This window comes from Theropithecus gelada, chromosome 9 (genome assembly GCF_003255815.1).
Source record: "Theropithecus gelada isolate Dixy chromosome 9, Tgel_1.0, whole genome shotgun sequence".
In the NCBI taxonomy this organism is placed as follows: Eukaryota; Metazoa; Chordata; class Mammalia; order Primates; family Cercopithecidae; genus Theropithecus; species Theropithecus gelada.
In genome coordinates this window covers 61,378,864-61,404,569 of record NC_037677.1, presented here as the reverse complement: position 1 = coordinate 61,404,569, position 25,706 = coordinate 61,378,864, and the positions used below count along the sequence as shown (strand labels likewise).

Below are 25,706 nucleotides of genomic sequence, written 5' to 3'. Positions count from 1 at the left end.
CCAAGGAGCCACAGGCCAGTCAATTTCCAGAGTTCACAAGAGAAAACAATCAAGCTCTACCAAGTCAGACTAGAGGAACCTCACGGAACACCTAAGGCATTTAATAACATCCCAGAAAGATCATCCTATATTAATAGGGCTAAATTAGCCCTAGAGGCTGGGCATGGTGGCTCATGCCTGTAATCCCAACACTTTAGGAGGCTGAGGTGGTCATGTCACTTGACCCCAGGAGTTCGAGATCAGCCTAACCAACATGGTGAAACCCCATCTCTACTAAAAATACCAAAAAAAACAAAAACAAAAAAAAAACTTAGCCAGGCATGGTGGTACACACCTGTAATCCCAGCTACATGGGAGGCTGAGAATTGCTTGAACCCAGAGGCAGAGGTTGCAGTAAGCTGAGATTGTGCCACTACACTCCAGCCTGGGTGACAGAGCAAGACTCCATCTCAAAAAACAAACAAACAAAAATAAAAAACAGAGTGACAGAGTCAGAAAACCAGTACCTATGTATTTTAAGAAAGAGAAGACCGTGGCTCGCTACATTTTCTCTTCTCTCCAAGGAAGTTTCCATAACTAGTGAAAAAAACTATCAGGGACACTAAAGTACCAAGGTTCCTTAGTTAATTTCACAGGGTCGCCAAGTTGTGAAGTCTCAGAAAGCATTCATTTTCTTTTTTTTTTTTTTTCTTTTTTTCTGAGACAGTTTTGCTCTGTCACCCAGGTTGGAATGCAGTGGCGCAATCTTGGCTTACTGCAACCTCCACCTGACTCCCAGGTTCAAACAATTCTCCTGCCTCAGCCTCCCAAGTCGCTGGGACTATAGGCTCACGTCACTGTGTCTGGCTATTTTTTGTATTTTTGTAGAGATGGGTTTTTGCCATGTTGGCCAAGCTGGTCTCAAACTCCTGACCTCAAGTGATCTGACCACCTTGGGCTCCCAAAGTGCTAGGATTACAGGTGTGAGTCACTGCGCCTGGCCAGAAACCATTCATTTTCTAAAGCTGCTATTGCTATCCCTACCACGTTATTTAAAATGTTTAGCAGAGGAGACAGGCAGACCTTGAAGCACAGTGTTTCCTATGTATTGCCTTGGCATGTTGAATTCTTTGAAACATCTTATTTCATAGATGAATATTCATAATACCAAATGATCTGGGCAAGAAATTTTGATACAGAGTTAAGCCAGAAATCAACTCCTTTCTGACAAGAGAGATGACTGGAAGAATAAAAGTATATGCAAGAACAAGATGGTTGGATAACACTCACCTCTTCCACAAAAGACCAGTACTTGCAGTTACTGCAGATGCTCCCAGGAAAGCCACCATCATTAGTCTTCGCCGGATCTGGATGGGCTGTGATCCTCCATGGTACCATCGAGAACCCACAGCCAGTTCTGCCAAAGCAGAAAGTGAGTTCAGACGAAACATCCTGTGGACAATAAGTAGAAATGTCACTCTTAGCTAGTGGTAGTTATGATGATGATGATCCTACCAATATTTCTAATAAACACTAAAGTAATTGCTCTATGACAGGCACTATTCTAAATAAATTGCTTATATTATCCCATTTAATCCTCAGAATAATCTTATGAGAAAGTACTACTTATAAACCTGATATATTAGTCAAAGTACAATTAGAAGACAGAAACCACATGATAAATTGAATAAGAAACTTTTAATATAAAACATTATTAAGGTCAGGTATGTGGCTCATGCCTGTAATCTTAGCACTCTGGGAGGCCAAGGAGAGAGGATTGTTTGAGCCCAGAAGTTGAAGAACGGCCTAGACAACATAGTAGGACCCCATCTCTACCAAAAAAAATCAGCCAAGCATGGTGACATGCACCTGTAGTCCCAGCTATTCAGGGGGCTGAGGTGAGAGGACTACTTAAGCCCAGGATGTTGAGGCGACAGTGAGCTATGATCAACAGAGCAAGATGCTGTCTCAAAAAATAATTAAATAAAATAAATTAAAAAATAAAAAATTATTAGTTACAACAGGAAATTTACTACTCAGAAGTTAAAGAAATAGCAGATATAGGGAGCAGTTACTATTCGAGATCTGACACAGAGCACCAAGAAATGACCAGTCTATAAAAGGTCTACTCTCACTGACAGGGCAGAGATCAGACTGTGTGGAGAGGGCACAGCTATGTATGTCAGAGAAACGTACTAAGGTGCCACGCCAGCAAAATGCACTAGAAAATCACTCTCTGTGATGCCAGAACAAGTCATCCACTGGACAACTCATGCCAGTGGAATTTGTTGGGAAGCTGAACTTTGCAATGGCAGAGGAAGTCACCCATGGAGAGGCAGTTTCACTAGGAAATTGCATATGAGAGTTGCTGCTAAAACTCCTTAAGAGTTGGGTGCCATTGAATGTCCCACTAGTTCCAGCATGCTATAGAAGCAAGGCACAAAGGGCACACTAGAATCAGCAAGAAACACCCTTCCTCCAGGGTCCTTCTAGTCTCTCTACTGACAAAGTTTAACAGTAACTGGCAAAGGAAAAACTTCCAGTATCACAAACAGGACAATGAAAGATACATTTAGAGCCGAAATGAAAAAAGATAACTGGTACCCACATTTTACAGATCTAAAATATAACTTGCTCAAGAGTACATAGGTAGGAAGTGATGGATCTAGAATTTGAACCTAGGGAGGACTAACTCCATACTTCAATGTCGCCCAGGAGTTAGGTGGGGAGACTTCAACCTAGGAGGGAAGACTTTGCTGCCCCCTACCTTATAATGCTGATACTGCTTTGAAGTTTTTATTAAATCTTTCTCACGCCCAGGTCCTTGGAGGCCCTCCTCTCTACCAGATTCTCTATACTTAAAACTTCACTTAAAAAAAATTTTTAATATTTTGTTTTAAATCAGAAACATCTGTATTAGTGCATATTACTGTTCAATAAATACTCTCCCATCCCCCATCCCTTAGGCAAAATTACTTTCCTACTTTTTTCTTCTCCTTCTGCATAGTAATGCCACGTCATAAATTTCCTACTCTTTAAGTTTTTGGTGTATGTCTTGCCATATGTCTTGCTCTAACCAATGGAATGTGGACCAGTTCCATGAAGTGCTTTTAAGAGGTGCTGCTGTTAGTCGTCTTGTGTTCCTGCACTCCATCGAGAGAAGACCATGTCCCAAAGAGACACTGATCCTTCAAACTGGCATCCATAATGAACAAACTTCAGCCTGGAATAAACCACTGGCAAGCCCAGCTGAGCCAGCTGAGCACAGCTGACCTGCAGAATGCTGGTGAGAAATAAATGTGTGTTACTGTAAGCTACAAAGATTTGGGTGTCGTTTGTTGCCCCATCAAAAGCCAACTAATTCAGCATCCAAGAGAATTACTGGGAAGTTCTTATTCTTTTTTCTTTTTTTGAGACTGAGTCTTGCTCTATCACCCAGGCTGGAGTGCAGTGGTGCAATCTCAGCTTACTGCAACCTCCACCTCCCGGGTTCAAGTGATGCTCCTGTCTCAGCCTCCCGGGTAGCTGGGATTACAGGCACGCGACACCACACCTGGCTAATTTTTGTTTTTCTAGTAGAGACAGGGTTTCACCATGTTGGCCAGGCTGGTCTCGAACTCTTGACCTCAAGTGATCCACCCGCCTTGGCCTCCCAAAGTGCCGGGATTACAGGCATGAGCCACTGCACCCAGCTAGGAAGTTCTTATTCAATAAAAATTTATTAAATTCTTATTGTATATATAGCCCTATGTGAGACCCAGAAAGCTAAAAACTATCTACATTCTAATTAAACAAGATAAATATAAAACACTTTTGAAACAATACATTTCTAAAATCATATATTTTTTTTTTTTTTGAGATGGAGTCTCGCTCTATTGCCAAGCTGGAGTGTGGTGGCATGATCCCAGCTCACTGCAACCTCTGCCTCCTGGATTCAAGCAATTCTCCTGTCTCAGCCTCTTGAGTAGCTGGGACTACAGGCGCACGCTATGATGCCTGGCTAATTTTTGTATTTTTAACAGAGATGGGGTTTCACCATGTTGGTCAGGCTGGTCCCAGACTCCTGACCTCAGGTGATCCACCTGCCTTGGTCTCCCAAAGTGCTGAGATTACAAGCGTGAGCCAATACACCCAGCCTAAAATTATATCCTGAAGCATAAAAATATTATGAGAGATATGACAGAAAACTACAAATAAAAAAGATTAAGTTGAGACTGGGTTAGTCAGCAAAAGCTTTTGTTTAGTCTTAAGCCTCAGAATGGTGTAAAATTTTGATTAAGTCAGAGAAATGTTAAGGGACACCCCCAAAACCACAGGATCATTTCAGGCACCTCCATCCAGAGAATTAATGTAAATTAATGTAAATTTTTCCCTCTAGATTACGACCTTCAGGGCTCAATATAGTACCTCACTGTTTTAATACACCAGATGGGCTGATGGAGGAAGAGGCATTTCTTTATGGTTCCACTTTTTTGTAGGGGTAATTCATTCAAATTATACAAAGTATCCATGCCCCCTTTGATTTTTCTCAAAGCACAGTTCACTAATTCCTAACTTTTTGTGTGTGTGTTTTGAGATAGAGTCTTGCTCTGTCACCAAGGTTGGAGTGCAGTGGCGTGATCTTGGCTCACTGCAACCTCCACCTCCCAGGTTCAACCAATTCTCCTGCCTCAGCCTCCCAAGTTGCTGGGATTACAGACGTGTGCTACCATGCCCAGCTAATTTTGTATTTTTAGTAAAGACGGGGTTTTACCATATTGGCCAGGCTGGTCTCAAACTCCTGACCTCAAGCGATCTGCCCGCCTTGGCTTCCCAAAGTGCTGGGATTACAGGTGTGAGCCACCATGTCCAGCCCACTGATTCCTAATTTAAACTACCTTGCACTTTGTACATATCTTCCTATAGCATAAATTTTTCTCCCTTTGCCCTAAGGCCCAAATTATTTTTTTTTTCACGTTGTAAACACATAGTCTAGCACAGGACTTGTTACATTACTAGTACTTAAATACCTAACCATTTTACTTTCACATGTCTGTGTACAAACTATACAGGTACTTGCTCCTAACATTTAAGTATACTCTAAAGTTCCTAATTTACTTAGAAAACTGTCTTCTATTATTTGGATTCAAGTCAGGTTAGACTACCCAGGCATCTCCTAAAATCAATGCGCTGGTTACTATTAACTCTTCCCTGGGACCTATACCTATAGTCTCTGAAGTCAACTTTGCTCCTAGCTCCCTTTATCCAATCTAGGTCCAACTTCAAAATTGGACCTAAATCCTGCCCTCATATAGACAAAATGGAAAAACTGTTCATCTTTTCTGCTACTTTCCATGACCTAAGCTTTAGTAACACAATTCTTATGTCCTTCCCTAATCCCAGAAATCATCTCATTTTATTGCACATACTCTAGCAAAATCCAGCACCCAAGAGGCTGTCCATTATATTTTCTTCCTGTCTGGCAACTTCTGATTTTTTTGTTGTTGTTGTTCATTTCAAAATTAACATTTCTCAAATCCACATGTACATTCACATAAATAGCATTGCTCTTCGCTACAGCAAAAATGAGCACTAAACTAAAACATGCATATCTGGAGGAAACACTATTCATCACTGACAACAGAAAGAAAAGACACTTGGAAGTTTTCAATGTTTAAAATAAATAACATAGCCAATTCAAAAGTTGGAACAGGATGGGTGCAGTGGCTCACACCTGTAATCCCAGCACTTTGGGAGGCCAAGGTGGGCAAATCACTTGAGGCCAGGAGTTCGAGACCAGCCTGGCCAACATGGTGAAACCCTGTCTCTACTAAAAATATAAAAATTAGCTGGGCATGGTGGCAGGCGCCTGTAATTCCGGCTACTCAGGAGGCTGAGGCAAGAGAATCATTTGAACCCAGGAGAAGGAGGTTGCAGTGAGCCGAGACTGCGACTGCACTCCAGCTTAGGTGACGGAGTAAGACCCTACCTCAAAAAAACCAAAAGTTCTAACAGCCAAGGAGTATATAAGCCTGGAAGATAAATTTACAACATCTGATCAGATGCAGAGGACAGCTAGACATATGATCAACTAAGTAAGCCACAATCACTTGAGAAGAACCTTTGAAATTTAGAGCATATGTAAAATAGGAAGCCACTCAAGTTCTTTTTTTTTTTTGTTTGTTTTTTTTTTTTTTTTTGAGACGGAGTCTCGCTCTGCCGCCCAGGCTGGAGTGCAGTGGCCGGATCTCTGCTCACTGCAAGCTCCGCCTCCCGGGTTCACGCCATTCTCCTGCCTCAGCCTTCCGAGTAGCTGGGACTACAGGCGCCCGCCACCGCGCCCGGCTAGTTTTTTTTTTTTTGTATTTTTTAGTAGAGACGGGGTTTCACCATGTTAGCCAGGATGGTCTCGATCTCCTGACCTCGTGATCCGCCCGTCTCGGCCTCCCAAAGTGCTGGGATTACAGGCTTGAGCCACCGCGCCCGGCCTACTCAAGTTCTTTAATAGGAAGAGGTCATGGTAAAAACATGGGTTAAAGCATATCAATCTAGCTATCAGCAGTGCATTGAATAAACTGCAAAGAAGCAAAGGCAGACAGAGCTGACAGGAAAGTGATCAGTACAGCCAGAAGGCATTAATAACCTAGGTATTGGGTGCTGAGTGCCTAGATTATGTTAAGTGTAGAAATAAAAAACAGAATCAAACAAAAACTTTCCAAAGAAAAACAAAATGTAGTTGGGCATGGTGGCACACGCCTGTAGCTGGGCATGGTGGCACATGTCAGCTACTTAAGAGGCTGAGGTGGGAGGACAGCTTGAGCCCAGGAGTTTAAGTCCAGCATGGGCAACATGGTAAAACCCCACCTCTTAAAAAAAAAAAAAAAAAGATAAAGACATCGGTATCAAACATGTATTAATATCTAACTGCACAGGAGATATGGAAGATAAAAAGGAGAAAGAAATTAAAACAATAACACCACCACTAAGTAGTATGGTAAAAAAAAAACAAAAAAACAAAAAAAACAAAACACTAAGTAGTATGGTAGAAATCCAATGATCCAAGATTGGTCTCAACTGTACTACTCAACAGCTAGCTGTGTATAATAAAGAAGCTCATCCCTCCTCCTTGGGAAAAAAGTTCACCCACTGGTAAAATGAAAGAATTGCCTAGGTGAGCTTAGGGTTCCTTTTATCTCTTTAGCACTCTCATATCTTTGGTAGAAAACACTGTAACAAAATTTAATTAATTTCATTTAGGGGAAAAGACTAAGATCATATTAAGTATTCAAGATTTATTAATTTGGGCAATTCATTTCTACATACTGTGGCTCTAGGGGATTTCAAACTTTGAAAGTTCCAAGTTTTACCAACTCAGACCCAGACAAATTATGTGGTTTCCTCATAGCTAATTAGTACAAAAACCTGTAACAGATCCTAGCATTTTTGACTCCCAAATAAATAATCTTAATGAGAAAAACCTGTTTAGTAACTGTTCTCAGCAGAAAAAATGTAACAGCCACACTCAAAAAGTAGATCAAATGCCCAACTACAGAAAAAAAACAATGCTATAATAACATAATGGAATGGAATGTAAATATTAAAAATGATAATCATAAAATATTATTGAAATATTACTTCACAAACCAACAGAAAGTTGGGTAAAGATACAAAAAGACAGTTGGAAAAGAAATAAAAATGGCTCTGAAAACTGTGAAAAGATAATCTCACTCATAATAAGATAACGCAAATTAAACTTAGATACTTCTTTTCACCCATCAAACGGACAAAAATCAAAAAGTTTGAAAACACATTTGTTGACAACGTTGCAAAATGGCACTACTGATGAACATGCAAATCTGTACAATTTATGGAGGGCAATTTGGTAATCTGCATTAAAATTACTCATATAATCTGCATATACTGGCCTAGAAATTCCACTTCTAATAATATAACCTACTGATGTACTTGCACACTTGTGAAATTATGCACATGTATATGGTGCAGAATTCTTACATCATAGTTTATAATAGCAAAACACTAAGAACTACCCCAATGTTCACCAAGAGAAATTGGTTAAAGTATGATAAATCTGTATAAAGCAATACTATGTAGTAATAAAGAGAAGAGTAAAAACATGAAAAGAGTTAATAGTGTTGGCCGGGCGCGGTGGCTCAAGCCTGTAATCCCAGCACTTTGGGAGGCCGAGACGGGCGGATCACGAGGTCAGGAGATCGAGACCATCCTGGTTAATACGGTGAAACCCCGTCTCTACTAAAAAGTACAAAAAACTAGCCGGGCGAGGTGGCGGGCGCCTGTAGTCCCAGCTACTTGGGAGGCTGAGGCAGGAGAATGGCGTGAACCCGGGAGGCGGAGCTTGCAGTGAGCTGAGATCTGGCCACTGCACTCCAGCCTGGGCAACAGAGCGAGACTCCGTCTCAAAAAAAAAAAAAAAAAAAAAAAAAAAAAAAAAAGAGTTAATAGTGTTATCTTTTTAAAAGCAATAGGCCAGCCACAGTAGCTCATGCCTATAATCCCAGCAGTTTGGAAGGCCAATATGGGAGGGTCATTTGAGCCCAGGGGTTCAAGATCAGCCTGGGAAACACAGTGAGAACCCCATTACTACAAAAAAAAAAAAAAAAAAAAATCTAAGGCAACATGTGGAATACCATATACAGTATGCCACCTTTCATGTAAAAAGAGGAGAAAATAAGAATGCTTATGTACTTATTAAGTAACAACATGCTCACAAAAAGTAATAGTAGTGGTGCTGGTGGGAGTGGGAAATAAGTAAGATAACGTACGAGAGATTTTAATGATATGCTATTTCATTTGAAACATTTATGTATTTATCCATGCAAACAAATGTACAGTATTTCGTATTAAGCATTTTCATTTAAGTTTAAAGGAAGACTATAAGGTAATATGCACATGCCAAACTTTGTAAAATATATAATCACATGGTTAATTTTTATTTACAAGTAAAATTTAAATTAGGCAAATAAAATTTAATGCTCCCCTAGGGATTTTATTGAAACTTTTTCATTTAAGTAAAAATAAAAGCAGGCCCAGAAGGCAGTTGTTGCATTCCCCTCAGCCAAGAACTGTCACTTAACAGCCCCACCACTGAGCTCAGGCCCAATAACGTCTCAACAATCAAGGCGCATTATGGCAAGCTTCCCTAGTGAGATAAACCTTATGCAATTCAAGCTTATATCCTTTTATTTTGAGTATTGGCACATTCTTACACAAATTAGCAAACGATTACAATTCCAGACCATATCCTTATCCTGACTTAAAATTTCTGCTTGCCTTTTTTATATTTGATTTACCCCCTTATATTTCAGACCCCTGACAACTGCACATTTAGAGAAGGACTGCTTCCAATCCTTGTACTGGCCTAAATAAACCTCTCCTGTACTATTAACTATTACCCGACACTGTTGTTGAAAGCAGCACCTGCTAACTCTGTGGCCAAGAAACATATCTGAGATCTACCAAAATCTGGCCACCAATGAAAGTGAGAACTCAGTTAAATAAAGTGTCAGCCAGGCGTGGTGGCTGTAAGCTTTCACGCCTGTAAGCTGGTACTTTGGGAGGTTGAGGTGGGTGGATCACCTGAGGTCAAGAGTTCAAGACCAGCATGACCAACATCTCTACTAAAAATACAAAAATGGTAGCACGTGCCTGTAATCCCAGCTACTTGGGAGGCTGAGCCAGGAGAATCGCTTGAACCCAGGAGGCGGAGGTTGCAGTGAGCTGAGATTGCACCATTGCACTCCAGCCTGGGCAAAGAGAGCAAAGCTCCGTCTCAAAAAAAATAAAATAAAATAAAAAATAAAGATGGGAAATAATGAGATAATAATGATAATAATGATTTGTTGGACATTATATAGGTTTTTGTGTGGCACAAGCAAGAGTATGTGAGTCTAAAAAAAAGACACTAAGGAAAATTATCCCCAAATATGTTGAGTTTATTTGGGAATAAGAAATGAGAATTATAATCTGGAATGCATGGGATGGCAAGTCACCAGTATATCCAGTGAGGAAAGGATAAAGGGCAGCTTTATTAGGAAAAAGGCAGAGATTCACTTAAGCTGCTTAGAAACAGAGTTCACTCATTCCAGAGGCCCAAAGCCATTGTTGTCAGTTCACTGGTGGAGATGCCATTACTGGGCAAGTGTTCTTTTGAGAGCACTAGGCAAGTACACTCAAAAAGGACTAGGTTTATTACTAGTTGTAAAGAATGTCTAGTAATAAACCTTGTCAAAATAGGAGATGCCCGGATGACATCAAAGAGTTTCTTGCGGGGTTTTTAGAAAGTTCCTGAAAATGGTTCTTTCTTTTCTCTCTCAATTTTTACGGAGATGAGGTCTTGCTGTATTGCCAAGGCTAGTTTTGAACTTCTTGTCTCAAGTGACCATCCTGCCTCAGCATTCCAAGTCCATGGGATTACAGGTGTGAGCCACCTTGCCCAACTCTTTGGAAACACTCATCTCACACACGTAAGCAGGAGCCTCCTCTGTCTGTGACCTTCCTGGCCCTATTTTGTTTGGATCTGACAAAAGTGATTCATCCTAATATCTGTAACTTTCACAAGTATTTGTATGTTTTTACATTTTTAATAGCTTTAATTGTACAAATAATATAAAAATAAATTTTCATTGTCGAAAATGTTACACAGAAGCACATAAAAAGAGTAAGTCTTTTTCAAATAAAGGCATACCTCATTCTACTGTGCTTCCCTTTATTACACACTTCATGGATATTGCATTTTTCACAAATTGAAGGTATGTGGCAACCCTGTTTCAAACAAGTCCATTAGCCCATTTTCCCAACAGCATACACATACTTTGTGTGTCTGTGTCACATCTTGGTAATTCCTGCAATATTTCCAACTTTTTCATTATTACTGTATTTGTTATCGTGATCTAGGATCAGTGACCTTTGGTGTTACTATTTTAATTGTTTTGAGGCACCACAAACCATGCCCAAAGACGGCAAACGTAATTGGTAACTGCGTGTGTGTTCTGCTTTACCCACCTGTCCTTTCCCCGTCTCTCTCCCTTTCCTCAAGCCTTTCTATTCCCTGAGACACAGTAATATTAAAATTAGGCCAGTAAACAACCAATCTTACAAGGGCCTTTAAATGAACATTCAAGTGAAAGGACAAATTGCACATATCTCACTTTCAATCAAAAGCTAGAAGTGGGCTGGGCGTAGTGACTCACGCCTGTAATCCCAGCACTTTGGGAGGCTAAGGCGGGCGGATCACCTGAGGTCAGGAGTTCGAGATCAGCCTGACCAACATGGCAAAACCCCATCTCTACTAAAAACACAAAAATTAGCTGGGCGTGGTGGTGGGAGCCTGTAATCCCAGCTATTTGGAAGGCTGAAACAGGAGAATCTCTTGAACCTGGGAGGCGGAGGTTGCAGTGAGCTGAGATTGTGCCATTGCACTCCAGCCTGGGCAACAAGAGTGAAACTCTGTCTCAAAAAAACACCAAACAACAACAACAACAACAACAAAAACTAGGAATGATTAAGCTTATAAGGCAGGCATGTCAAAAGCCAAAAGCCAACACAGGCCAAAAGTTAGGCCTCTTAACAGCAGTTAGCCAAGCTGCAAATGCAGACGAAAAGTTCTTGAAAAAAATTAAAAGTGCTACTCCACTGAACACAAGAATAAAAGAGTGAATCAGGCTTGCTGTTGATGTGAGGCAGGTTTTAGTGGTCTGGACAGAAGATCAAACCAGTCACAACATTCCCTTAAACCAAGGCCTAATCCAGAGACAGATTAACTCTCTTCAATTACATGAAAACTAAGCAGTGAGAAAGCTGCAGAAGGAAAGTTTGAAGCTAGCATAAGTTTATGAGGTTTAAGGAAAGAGTTGTCCTCATAACACAAAAGGTGCAAGGTGAAGCAGCAAGTTATCCAGATCTAGCTAAGATCATTTGATGAAGGTGGCTACACTAAAGAGATTTTCGGTGTAGACAAAATAGCTTTACGTAGGAAGAAGATGCCACCTAGGACTTTTACAGCTAGAGATAAGTCAATGCCTGACTTCCAAGCTTCAAAGGACAGGCTGACTCTCTTGTGAAGGGCTAACGTACCCAGTGACTTTAAGTTGAAGGCAATGCTCATTCATCATTCTGAAAATCCTTAGGGCCCGTAAGAATTATGCTATATCTCACAATTTGCAATTGCAAAAAATATGGAACCAACCTAAATGCCCATCAACCAACAAGTGGATAAAGAAAATGTGGTGTATATACACCATGGAATATTACTTAGCCACAAAACAGAATGAAATAATGGCTTTTGCAGCAACTTGGATGGAGCTGGAGGCCATTCTTCTAAGTGAAGTATCTCTGGAATGGAAAACCAAATATTGTATGTTCTCATTTATAAGTGGGAGCTAAGCTATGAGGGCACAAAGGCATAATAATGATATAATGGACTTTGGGGACTCTGGGGGAACAGGTGGAAGGGGAGTGAGGGATAAAAGACTACATATTGAAGCCTAGGCATGGTGCCTCATGCCTGTAATCCCAGCACTTTGGGAGGCAGAGGCATACAGATCACCTGAGGTTGGAAGATTGAGACCAGCCTGACCAACATGAAGAAACTCCGTCTCTACTAAAAATACAAAATTAGCTGGGCGTGGTGGCACATGCCTGGAATCCCAGCTATGCAGAAGGCTGAGGCAGAAGAATCGCTTCAACCCGGGAGGCAGAGGTTGCAGTGAGCCGAGATTGCGTCACTGCACTCCAGCCTGGGCAACAAGAGTGAAACTCCAGCTCAAAAAAAAAAAAAAAAGACTATATATTGGGTTCAGTGTACAGTGCTCAGGTGACAGGTGCACCAAAATCTCAGAAATCACTACTAAAGAATTTATTCGGCCAGGCATGGTGGCTCATGCCTGTAATCCCAGCACTTTGGGAGGCTGAGGCAGGCAGATCACAAGGTCAGAAGTTCGAGACCAGCCTGGCCAATATGGTGAAGTCTTGTCTCTACTGAAAATACAAAAATTAGCTGGGCATGGTGGTGCATGCCTGTAGCCCCAGCTACTTGGGAGGTTGAGACAGGAAAATCATTTGAACGTGGGAGGCAGAGGTTGCAGTGAGCCAAGATCGTGTCACTGCACTCCAGCCTGGGTGACAGGGCGAGATTCCATCTCAAAAACAAACAAACAAAAAATAATTTATCCATGTAACTGAAAACCACCTTTACCCCAAAATCTATTGAAATAAAATAAATAAAACAGATTAAATTCATAATAAAATTTTTAAAAGCAATTATGCTATATCTACTCTGCCTATGCTCTATAAATGAAACAACAAAGCCTGGATGACAACACATCTGTTTACAGTATGGCACACTGAGTATCTTAAGCCCACTGTTGAGACCTACTGCTCAGAGAGAGAGAAAAAAAAGATTCCTTTCAAAATATCACTGTTCAAAGACAATGCACTTGGTAACCTAAGAGCTCTGAGAGAGATGTACAAGGAGATCAACGCCGTTCATGCCTGCCAACATAACATCCATTCTGCAGCCCACGGACTAAGAATTTCAAGTTGCAAGTCTTATTATTAAGGATACAAATTTCATAAGCCTTTAACTGCTATACATAGTGATTCCTCTGATGGATCTTGACAAACTAAGCTGAAAACCTTCTGCAAAGGATTCATCATTCTAGATGCCATTAAGAACATTTGTGATTCATGGGAGTAGGTCAAAATATCAACATTAACAAGAGTTTGGAAAAAGTTGACTCCAACCCTCATGGATGACTCTCAGGGTTTCAATATTTCAGTGGAAGGCCAGGTGCCGTGGTTCACACCTGTAATCCCAGCACTTCATGAGGCCAAGGCGGGTGGATCACCTGAGGTCGGGAGTTTGAGAGCCTGACCAACGTGGAAAAACCCCATCTCTACTAATAATACCAAATGAGCCAGGTGTGGTGGCGCATGCCTGTAATCCCAGCTACTCAGGAGGCTGAGGCAGGAGAATCGCTTGAGCCCGGGAGGCAGAGGTTGCGGTGAGCTGAGAGTGCGCCATTGCACTCCAGCCTGGGCGACAGAGTGAAACTCTGTCTTGGGGGGGGGGGGGGGAAAAAGTCTACGGCCATACCACCCTGAACGCACCCAATCTCGTCTGATCAGTGGAAGAAGTTATTGCGTATGTGGAGGAAATAGCAAGAGAACTAGAATTAGAAGTGGAGCCTGAATAGCACGCTGGAATTCTAATTCAAAAGTTGCAAGTTTGAGTCCTGCTAGAGTCAAAAAAAGAAAAATGATTTTTGTAAATTTCAATTTTTTTAAAGTAGAGCCTGAAGATGTGACTGGATTGCTGTGATCTCGTGGCAAAACTTGAATGGATGAAGAGTTCATCTATGTTCATCCAGCAGCCATTAACATGGATGAACTCTGTTCTTCTGGATGAACAAACAAAGTGGTTTCTTGAGATGAAACCTACTCCTAGTGAAGATGCTGTGAACATTGCTGAAATGACAATAAGGGATTTACAATATTCCATAAACTTTGTTGATAAGGCAGCAGCAAGATTTGGGAGAAGTGACTCAAGTTTTGAAAAAATTTTCAAACAAATTACTTGTGTAAAACACTATCAATCAGCATCCTATGCTACAGAGAAATCTTTTGTGAAAGAAAAAGTCTATTGATGCTGCAAACGTCATTGTTGTCTTATTTTAAGAAATTGCCACAGCCACCCCAGTCTTCAGCAACCACTACCCCTGATTAGTCAGCAGCCATCAACATGGAGGGAAGACCCTCTATCAGCAAAAGGATTGTCACTTGCTAAAGGCTCAGATGATTGTTACCATTTTTTAGCAATAAAGATTTTTTATTTTTGACATGGAGTCTCACTCCATCACCCAAGTTGGAGTGCAATGGTGTGATCTTGGCTCACTGCAACCTCGGCCTCTGGGGTTCAAGCATTTCTCCTGCCTCAGCCTCCCAAGTAGCGGGGATTACAGGCATGTACCACCATGCCTGGCCTTTTTTTTTTTTTTTTTTTTTGTATTTTTGGTAGAGACAGGGCTTCACCATGTTGGCCAAACTGGTCTCAAACTCCGGACCTCAGGTGATCTGCCTGCCTCGGCTTCCCAAAGTGCTGAGATTACAGATATGAGTCACCATTCCTGGCCCAACAAAGTACTTTTAATTAAGGCATGTACATTTTTTTTGCTGTTGTTGTTGTTGTTGTTGTTTTGAGACAGAGTCTCGCTTTGTCACCCAGGCTGGAGTACAGTGGTGCAATCTTGGCTCACTACAATCTGCACCTCCCAGGTTCAAGCGATTCTCCTGCCTCAGCCTCCTGAGTAGCTGAGACTACAGGCACCCGCCACCACACATGGCTAATTTTTGTATTTTTAGTGGAGACGGGGTTTCACCATATTGGCCAGGCTGGTCTCGAACTTCTGACCTTGTGATCCGCCCGCCTTGGCCTCCCAAAGTGCTGGGATTACAGGTGTGAGCCACCGTGCCCAGCCTGTGTTTTAGATATAATGTTACTGCACACTTCATAGACTACACTATAGTATAAACATAACATTTATATGTACTGGGAAACCAAAAAATCCATATGACTTGCTGTTTTGCAACATTAGCTTTATGGCAGTGGTCTGGAACCAAACCTGTGATGAGGCACACCTATACCTAAAATACCATCACTCTCCCTAGAAGTAACCTCAGAAAGCAGTTTAATATGCATCTTTCCTGAAATTTTTCTATGTATTTACATATAAATAATATTGTACATTGTCTTAGTCTGTTCTGGCTGCTGTAACAATACACCTTATACTGGGTAATTCATAAACAACAAAAAATTATTGCTTATAGTTCTGGAGGCCGGGGAGTCCAAGATCAAGGCACCAGCAGATTCTGTGTCTAGCCTCTTCCCCATAGACACAGGCTCCTCATGGCTTCCTCACTTGGTGGGAGAGGCAAAGTAGCGCCCTTCAACCTCTTTTATAAGAGCACTAATCCCTTTCAATACCGACATTCCAATTTACATTTTCCAGCCGTGTATGAGTGAACTCCTGTTCCTGTATTAGATACAAGTTAAGCAACCCTAATCCACAAATCTGAAATGCCCTAAAATCCAAAACTTTGAGTGCTGCCACGATATTACAAGTAGAAAATTTCATACCTGACACATTTTTTTCATTGTATGAATGGTATGTCTTTTTTTTCACCATTCAGTACGTATGTGTGAATAAGCATAAGATGATTGCTAATTGGTAGAGTATAAATTCAGAGTCAGCAACAACGGTTATGCCAAATAAACACAGAATGTCCACATGGGTGGATGCAATCTCATGATAACAAGGTGACACCTATGCTTCTGATGGCTCAGTGTATATAAACTTTGTCTCATGCAAAAAAATTATTTAAAATATGGTATAAAATTACCTGCAGGCTATATATATAAGGTGCATATGAAACATAAATGAATTTTGTGTTTAGACTTGGGTCCCATCCCCAAGACATCTCATTATGTACATTCAAATATTCAAAAAAAAAAAAAAATCTAAAAGCTTCTGGTCCCAAGCATTTCAAATAAAAGATAATCAACCTGTGTCATCAATTTTCTCAATTTATATGATAGATTTTAAAAATGACATCTAAATTAATTTGTATATTCTCTTTAGTAAGAGAATTTTATAATCTTCATTTTTCAAGAGTTTATCACTGTTGCTGTGAGAGCTACTGGAATATTGTTATATTTATTTTACTTAGTTCCAGTCTACTCCCAGCCCTGAGGCATCATCTTTTCTTCATTGTAAAAAGTGGGACATTGTTTTCAATGTAAAATAATATGTCTATTCCATCCAATGTTATTTTTTAGTGGAATGTTATTTTAATTAAACAACCCCATCCCACGCTACTCACCCAAAAAAGGTTAAAACATTCTCAACTTAAACCATTTCAATACTTTTCCAATTCAATCTGGTCTCTACTACCACTGACTGGAAAGATTTTCATCCAACCTTTTGCTAATTTTTTTTTTTTGAGACGGAGTCTCACTCTGTCACCCAGGCTGGAATGCAATGGCACAATCTCAACTCACCGCAACCACCATCTCCTGGGTTCAAGTGATTCTCCCGTCTCAGCTTCCCGAGTAGGTGGGACTACAGGCGTGCACACCACACCCGGCTAACTTTTGTATTTTTTGTAGAGATGAGGTTTCACCATGTTGGCCAGGCTGGTCTTGTTGAACTTCTGACCTCAGGTGATCCACCCACCTCAGCCTCCCAAAGTGCTGAGATTACAGGCGTGAGCCACTGTGCCAGGCCAAGCTTTTGCTTTCTAATGGCTGATAATACTTTCAAAATACTTGAATAAATTATCCATTCATTTCATTCATTATGCAAAACAATGATTTAATCTAAACAGCAACAAGGTTCTCAAAAATATTCCAGAAGTTTCATCTTCACAAATTACTGGAAAACACAATCATTATTCTGCCACATTTACCTCTGAAAACAGAAAAAAAAAAGACAATTGAAAATCTGAGGCCGGGCGCGGTGGCTCAAGCCTGTAATCCCAGCACTTTGGGAGGCCGAGACGGGCGGATCACGAGGTCAGGAGATCGAGACCATCCTGGCTAACACGGTAAAACCCCGTCTCTACTAAAAAATACAAAAAAAAACTAGCTGGGCGAGGTGGCGGGCGCCTGTAGTCCCAGCTACTAGGGAGGCTGAGGCAGGAGAATGGCGGGAACCTGGGAGGCGGAGCTTGCAGTGAGCTGAGATCCGGCCACAGCACTCCAGCCTGGGCGACAGAGCAAGACTCCGTCTCAAAAAAAAAAAAAAAAAAAAAGAAAATCTGAATGAATTATAATGGCAAACAAGATGCCAAACTCCATACTAAAAATTACAGTATGCCCAATTCAATTGAGGAATAGTGACATCATTACCTTAGTGCTCCACAACACAGATGGATGCACTTTTTCTTAATCTATTTTACTAAAACTGCAACCTAGAACAACTTATTAAATACACACTAGGCAATAGTGCAAACATAAACAAATGCATTTATTTCACTGATATGTGCAATGCTGCTTCTTTGCAAAGGGTGTATGTTATCGCAAAACATTTGTCATCTATGAGAACAACTTCCATGAACCTAGGAGAAAAGTGAAAAAAGTTAGCATCTGTTATGCCTGTATTTAAGACTTAATGAGGCCAGGCGCAGTAGCTCACACCTGTAATCCCAGCACTTTGGGAGGCCAAGGAGGGCGGATCACTTGAGGTCAGGAGTTTGAGACCAGCCTGCCCAACATGGTAAAACCCCATCTCTACTAAAATACAAAAATTAGCTGGGCATGGTGGTGCATGCTGGTAATCCCAGCTACTCGGGAGGCTGAGGCAGAAGAATCACTTGAACTTGGAAGGCGGAGGTTGCAGTGAGCCGAGATCACACCACTGCACTCCAGCCTGGGCAACAGAGCAAGACTCCATCTCAAAAAAAAAAAAAAAGACTTAATGGGATTTATAAGAGCAGATTTAAGGAGTTTCAAATTAACCAGCCAAGATTCCATATGCAACCTATAAGAATCCTTGTAATTGCCGGGCGCAGTGGCTCAAGCCTGTAATCCCAGAACTTTGGGAGGCCGAGGAGGGTGGATCACCTGAGGTCAAGAGTTCAAGACCACCCTGGCCAACATGTAAAACCCCATCTCTATAAAAATACAAAAATTAGCTGGGCATGATGGCAGGTGCCTGTAATCCCAGCTACTTGGGAGGCTGAGGCAGGAGAATCACTGGAACCCAGGAGGCGGAGGTTGCAGTGAACCGAGATTGCACCATTGTACTCCAGCCTAGGCGACAGAGTGAGACTCCATCTCAAAAATAAACAAACAAACAAATAAATAAATAAATAAGAATCATTGTAATTGACATATTTTCATAACTGATTTCATACCCAAGAGTTTATATATCTATAGAACTCACTGAACTAGGCTTAAGTATCTGATGAGAGCTGAAGCATGAGTACTGTAAAAGGTAAAAAGCCTAATAGAATACTTTAGGCATTAAAGGTATTCAAATGTTTTCTGACTTAAATAGAAATACAGGCTGGGTGCATTGGTTCATGCTTGTAATCCCGACACTTTGAGAGGCTGAGGTGGGAAGACTGTTTGAGGCCAGGAATTCAAGACTAGTTCAGGCAACAGAGTAAGACCCCATCTCTACACACACAAAAAATTTTTCTTAAATAAAAATAAAAAATAAATAGAAATATACTAAGTTTAATAGTGTTAAATAATTTTAAATATAAGTATATTATAAATAGATTACAGGACTGGGAATGAGGACTGAAAATCATGTTTCTGGCTTGGTTTTATCACTGCTTCCAGGTGCATGCCTTAGACACGTAACATGACAAACACTATTCTTTTTCTATACTATTCCTAGAACCAGTTCTTCTTAAGATTTAATTGATATCTCACCTCATCCTTAAAAAACATAAAGTAGGCCGGGCGCGGTGGCTCAAGCCTGTAATCCCAGCACTTTGGGAGGCCGAGATGGGCGGATCACGAGGTCAGGAGATCGAGACCATCCTGGCTAACACGGTGAAACCCCGTCTCTACTAAGAAATACAAAAAATAGCCGGGCGAGGTGGCAGCGCCTGTAGTCCCAGCTACTCGGGAGGCTGAGGCCGGAGAATGGCGTGAACCCGGGAGGCGGAGCTTGCAGTGAGCTGAGATCCGGCCACTGCACTCCAGCCTGGGCGACAGCGCGAGACTCCGTCTCAAAAAAAAAAAAAAACAAAAAAAAAAAAAAAAAAAAAAACATAAAGTCATTAACACTGTTGATTTCTTCCCCTGAATTTCTGTAGAACATTTTGTACCACTATTATGGTACCTTGCTTATTAAGCCATTTTTATAAATACCTGCCAACTTGCCAAAGGAGACTGCACACCTCCAGATATAAAGTTCACTTTAGGTTTCTTAGCATTCCCAGTGCCAATTAACGCATTTGAATTTACTACCAACAGAAATAACAAGTGTCACTGTTCAATTACACTAAAAAAAACTTAGGTTCTATTCTAGTTCTACTACCAGCCAGCCCTGTGACCAGTAAAAGCCTTCTTCACTGAGACTATATTCTGGAAGATGCAGGGCACTGGTGCATCTTTTTGTTTTGTCTTAGAAAAAGACTTTCTAAGTCCTTTTCCGGTTTTAAGAGTTCATTTCAGAAAAATAAAATACAAAGGTACTTTGTACATTCTGGAGAAACAAGGCCATCCTGAGTGTTTTTGTTTTTGTTTTTTGTTTTTCAGATGGAGTTTCACTCTTGTTGCCCAGGCTGGAGAGCAATGGTGCGATCCCAGCTCACTGCAACCTCTGCCTGCCAGGTTCAAGTGATTCTCCTGCCTCAGCCTTCCTAGTAACTGGGATTACAGGCACGTGCCACCACGCCTGATTAATTTTGTATTTTTAGTAGAGATGGAATTTCATCATGTTGGTCAGGCTGGTCTCGAACTACTGACCTCAGATGACCCGCCTGCCTCAGCCTCCCAAAGTGCTGGGATTACAGGTGTGAGCCACCACGCCCAGCCCTGAGTGGTTTTTAATGAGACAGTATCCTATATTAGTCTCATCCATTTAAGCAAATCATAATCTAAAATGTCCAATTATTATTATTTCATTCAGATCATTATTTATTGAGCAAAGTTTTGCAAGGACACAGCAAGCGGCACAAAGATGAACAAGACATAGTCTTTGCCCACCAACACCTTATAATTTAGTAGTGAAGATAAAACTATTCAAATAACCATAAAGCAGCTGGGAGCAATGGCTCATGTCTGTAATCCCAGCACTTTGGGAAGCCAAGGTGGGTGGACTGCTTGAGCTCAAGAGTTCAAGACCAACCTGGACAACATGGCAAAACCTTGTCTCTACAAAAAAATTAGTTTTTTTAAAATTAAATTTTAAAAAAACTACTTGGGCATGGTGGCACAAGCCTGTAGTCCCCACTAGTCAGGAGTCTGAGGTGGGAGATCACTTGTGCCCAGGAGGTCAAGGCTACAGTGAGCCATGATCATGCCACTATGCTCCAGCCTGGGTGACAGAGCAAGACCTTGTCTCAAAAAAAACAAAAAAAAAACAAAAAAAAAAGAACCACTAGGCACTGTGGCATGTGCCTGTAGTCCCAGCTACTCAGGAAGCTGAGGCAGGAAGATCATTTGAGCCCAGGAGTTCTGGGCTATAGTGTGCTACATGCCCATCAGGTGTCTGCAATAAGTTCAGCATCAATATGGTAACACCAACAGGTTGCCTAAGGAGGGGTGAATCAGGCCAGGTCAGAAACAGAGCAGGCCAAAACTCCCACACTGATCAGTAGTGGGATTGGGCCTGTGAACAGCACTGCAGTCCAGGCTGGGCAATGTAGCGAGACTCTGTCTGTTAACAAAAAAGAAGAAACAAAAACAGCCATAATACAAGGCAGAAAAAAAAAAAAAGCAAGGGTTACAAGAATACATTAACAGGGATTCAATTACATTAGGTTGGGAAGTGGAAAGGGCTCAACATAGGCTTCAAGGAAGATTATTTAGGGTAGGAAACAGCTAACTATTCTTCACAAAATAGTTTGGCTGAATGGATTATCCTTTTTTTTTTTTTTTTTTTTTTTTTGAGACAGAGTCTTCCTCTGTTGCCCAGGTTGGAGTGCAGTGGCGCCATCTTACCTCACTGCAACTTCCGCCTCCCAGGTTCAAGTGATTCTCCTGCCTCAGTCTCCCAAGTAGCTGGGACTACAAGTGTGTGCCACCACACCTGGCTAATTTTTGTATTTTTAGTAGAGATGGGGTTTCGCCATGTTGGCCAGGCTGGTCTTGAACTTCTGACCTCAGGTGATCTGTCTGCCTTGGCCTCCCAAGGCATGATTACAAGCATGAGCCATCTCGCCTGGCCTGAATGCATTATCTTACAGTCCTCTAACATTTTGTTGCTAGATAATAATACATAGATGAAACTATTCAAGGAATGGGATAAGCTACTAGAAATACACTATGTACTGTACAACTATAATACTGCTCAAAACACGACACTATATTAGATTTTAATTATGCCAAATCATTTTTAAAACATCTCTATAGATTTTTTTAGATGAAATGAATATTGCCAGTTCTTCATTGAAGACACCGGAATGACTGTCAAAATACAGTAGAGATTAACATTCATGTCCAGAAAACATTTCATAGCTTAAAGTGACAGTGACAGAATAAATGAGAAAAGCTCACACTTCAGCTAAGGCTGTTCTGAGAAGTGAGTATCATCCAATAGCAGAGAAAGCTATTTTAAATGATCTGGATGAGAATGTAAAGTTAATTTAAGTTACACAATCTCTACAGTATAAAATGATAATTGTAGAAACAAGAATCATCTCATAGAAATGTTAGGTTTGAGACAGAAGCTTTGCACAAGTTCTTGTTAAAGAAAGATGCTATCAAAAAGCAGGTCAACATTCCACAGTACTTCACCTTCTGATACTCTCTGAAACAGTCCTTTATCCACCAAGCACCTCCATGGTTCACCTTCTTAAAACACCATAGAGCCTTTTTACTGCAACAATAAAACCTGAAACTTAACGTCTGGTGAAGGAAGAAGTAGTAAAGGGTGAAAATCTGCCCTTCCAAATAACTGCACAGAAAAACAAAATGTGGAAAAGAAAAAGAAAAAATAAATCAACCAAAGAAACACTTATTTAAAGCAAAAACCAACCATTCAGGTAATTACAGAAACAATGACGTCTAAAACCTCTATAATGTGTAAATGTGTTCAGATCATACATAAGGTTTCAATATGTAAAATTTCCATAAAATTTCATCTCCAATTTAATTTTCAATCCAAGTCTTGGAAATTAAGTAGCTATAGAGCTTTAATAGTTAATACATACTTTTTTTTTTTTTTTTTTTGGAGACAGGGTCTCTCTCTGTTGCCCAGACTAGAGTGCAGTGGTGCAATGATGGCTCACTGCAGCCTCCACCACCTGGCCTCAAGCAATGTTTCCACTTCAGCCTCTGAGTAGCTGGGACTACAGGCACATGCCACACACCTGACCATTTTTTGCAGCGATGGGGTCTCACCATGTTGCCCAGGCTGGTCTTGAGCTGCTGAGCTCAAGTGATCTGCCTATGTCAGCCTCCCAAAGTGCTGGGATTATAGGTGTGAGCCACCACACTGGACCTAATAAATACTTTTTTTTTTTTTATTTTTATTTTTATTTTTTTTTTATTTTTTTTATTTTTTTTAAATTTATTTATTATTATTATACTTTAAGTTGTAGGGTACATGTGCATAACGTGCAGGTTTGTTACATATGTATACTTGTGCCATGTTGGTCTACTGCACCCATCAACTCGTCATTTACATCAGGTATAACTCCCAATGCAATCCCTCCCCCCTCCCCCCTCCCCATGATAGGCCCCGGTGTGTGATGTTCCCCTTCCTGAGTCCAAGTGATCTCATTGTTCAGTTCCCACCTATGAGTGAGAACATGCGGTGTTTGGTTTTCTGTTCTTGTGATAGTTTGCTAAGAATGATGGTTTCCAGCTGCATCCATGTCCCTACAAAGGACGCAAACTCATCCTTTTTTATGGCTGCATAGTATTCCATGGTGTATATGTGCCACATTTTCTTAATCCAATCTGTCACTGATGGACATTTGGGTTGATTCCAAGTCTTTGCTATTGTGAATAGTGCTGCAATAAACATACGTGTGCATGTGTCTTTATAGCAGCATAATTTATAATCCTTTGGGTATATCCCCAGTATATGAACAGACATTTCTCAAAAGAAGACATTCATACAGCCAACAGACATATGAAAAAATGCTCATCATCACTGGCCATCAGAGAAATGCAAATCAAAACCACAATGAGATACCTAATAAATACTTTTTAATGTACCTAAGAGCCATTAAAAAACTACAGGATGAAAAAAAAAATGAGCTATCAATAAGGAAAGTTTAAAAGCTGCTCCAAATGAAATTAGAACCAAGAAAATACTGACTTGCACAAAGAAAAGACCAGGGTGCATAGAAGCAAAAGGACAGAGGAATAGTCTGGAAGAAAGCATTTGTGGAAAACCATGTTTTTTTTTTTTTTTTGAGACGGAGTCTCGCTCTGTCGCCCAGGCTGGAGTGCAGTGGCCGGATCTCAGCTCACTGCAAGCTCCGCCTCCCGGGTTCACGCCATTCTCCGGCCTCAGCCTCCCGAGTAGCTGGGACTACAGGCGCCCGCCACCTCGCCCGGCTAGTTTTTTGTATTTCTTAATAGAGACGGGGTTTCACCGTGTTAGCCAGGATGGTCTCGATCTCCTGACCTCGTGATCCGCCCGTCTCGGCCTCCCAAAGTGCTGGGATTACAGGCTTGAGCCACCGCGCCCGGCCGGAAAACCATGTTTTACCTCCACCTCTCTCAAACATCTTTGGTTTTAGGTTCTTTTTTTTTTTTGAGACAGAGTCTCCTTGTGTCCCCCAGGCTAGAGTGCAGTGGTGCAATCTTCACTCACTGCAACCTCCACCTCCCGGTTCAAGCGATTCTCACACCTCAGCCTCCTGAACAGCTGGGACTACAGGTGCCCGCCACCATGCCCAGCTAATTTTTGTATTTTTAGTAAGTTCATTTTTTATCAAAAGCTAAGACACATTTCAACTTTAAACCCTGTTTTAGAGTTCAAACATTTTATCCTCACTTTATATACCTTGTAGCAACACCAGCAGTGACAGAATCTTAGTATGTAACATAAAATTTCATTTTAGGCTAGGCGTGATGGCTCACGCCTGTAATCCCAGCACTTTGGGAGACCGAGGCAGGTGGATCACCTGAGGCCAGGAGTTCGAGACCAGCCTAGCCAACATGGTGAAACCCTGTCTCTACTAAAAATACAAAAATTAGCCAGGCACGGTGGCATGTGCCCGCAATCCCGTCTACTCGGGAGGCTGAGGCAGGAGAATCACTTGAACCACTGCACTCCAGCCTAGGCGACACTGCACTCCAGTCTGGGCGACATCACACCACTGCACTCCAGCCTGAGCGACAGAGCGAGACTCCATCTCAAAAAAAAAAAAAAATTATTTTAAATGTTTTTGTTTAAACAATGCTTACTATAGGGTTAATCCAATAAGGTGCTGTTAACCAGTTAATCAGTACAGTCATCCCTCAGTATCTGCAAGGGATAGGTTCCAGGATACTCACAGACACCAAAATCCCAGATGCTCAAATATCTTATGTAAAATGGTATAATATTTGCATTCAAACTATGCACATCCTGACATATACTCTAAACCATCCCTAGATAACTTATAATACGTAATACAATGTAAATGCTATGCAAATAGTTGTTATACATTGTATTTTTAATTTGTATTACTTTTCATTGTTGTATTGTTTTTTAATTATTTTTTTTCATTTTTTTTTTTTTTTTTTTTTGAGACAGGGTATTGCTCTGTTGCCTGGGCTGGAGTGCAGTGGCATAGTCATAGCTCACTGCAGCCTCTCTCTTCCAGGGTCAAGCAGTCCTCTTGCCTCGGCCTCCGAGTAGCTTGGACTACAGGTACACACCACCATACCCAGCTAATTTTTATTTTTATTTTTAGTAGAGATGAGGTCTTGCTATGTTGCCCAAGCTGGTCTCGAACTCCCGAGCTCAAGTCACACTCCCACTTCAGCCTCCCAAAGTTCTGGAATTACAGTTGTGAGCCACCATGCCCAGCAT

The 25,706-nt window shown here is 41.1% G+C and overlaps 1 protein-coding gene across 1 annotated transcript in view; it reads right to left on the bottom strand.

Moving 5' to 3' along the window:
- Nucleotides 1-25,706, bottom strand: part of MICU1 (mitochondrial calcium uptake 1) — a 244,446-nt gene that overhangs the window by 202,304 nt on the left and 16,436 nt on the right. The window contains exon 2 of the mRNA XM_025395548.1: nt 1,270-1,431. Within this exon, the coding sequence (XP_025251333.1) occupies nt 1,270-1,430 (161 nt within the window). The 5' untranslated portion in view covers nt 1,431. The remainder of the gene's footprint in view (nt 1-1,269; nt 1,432-25,706) is intronic.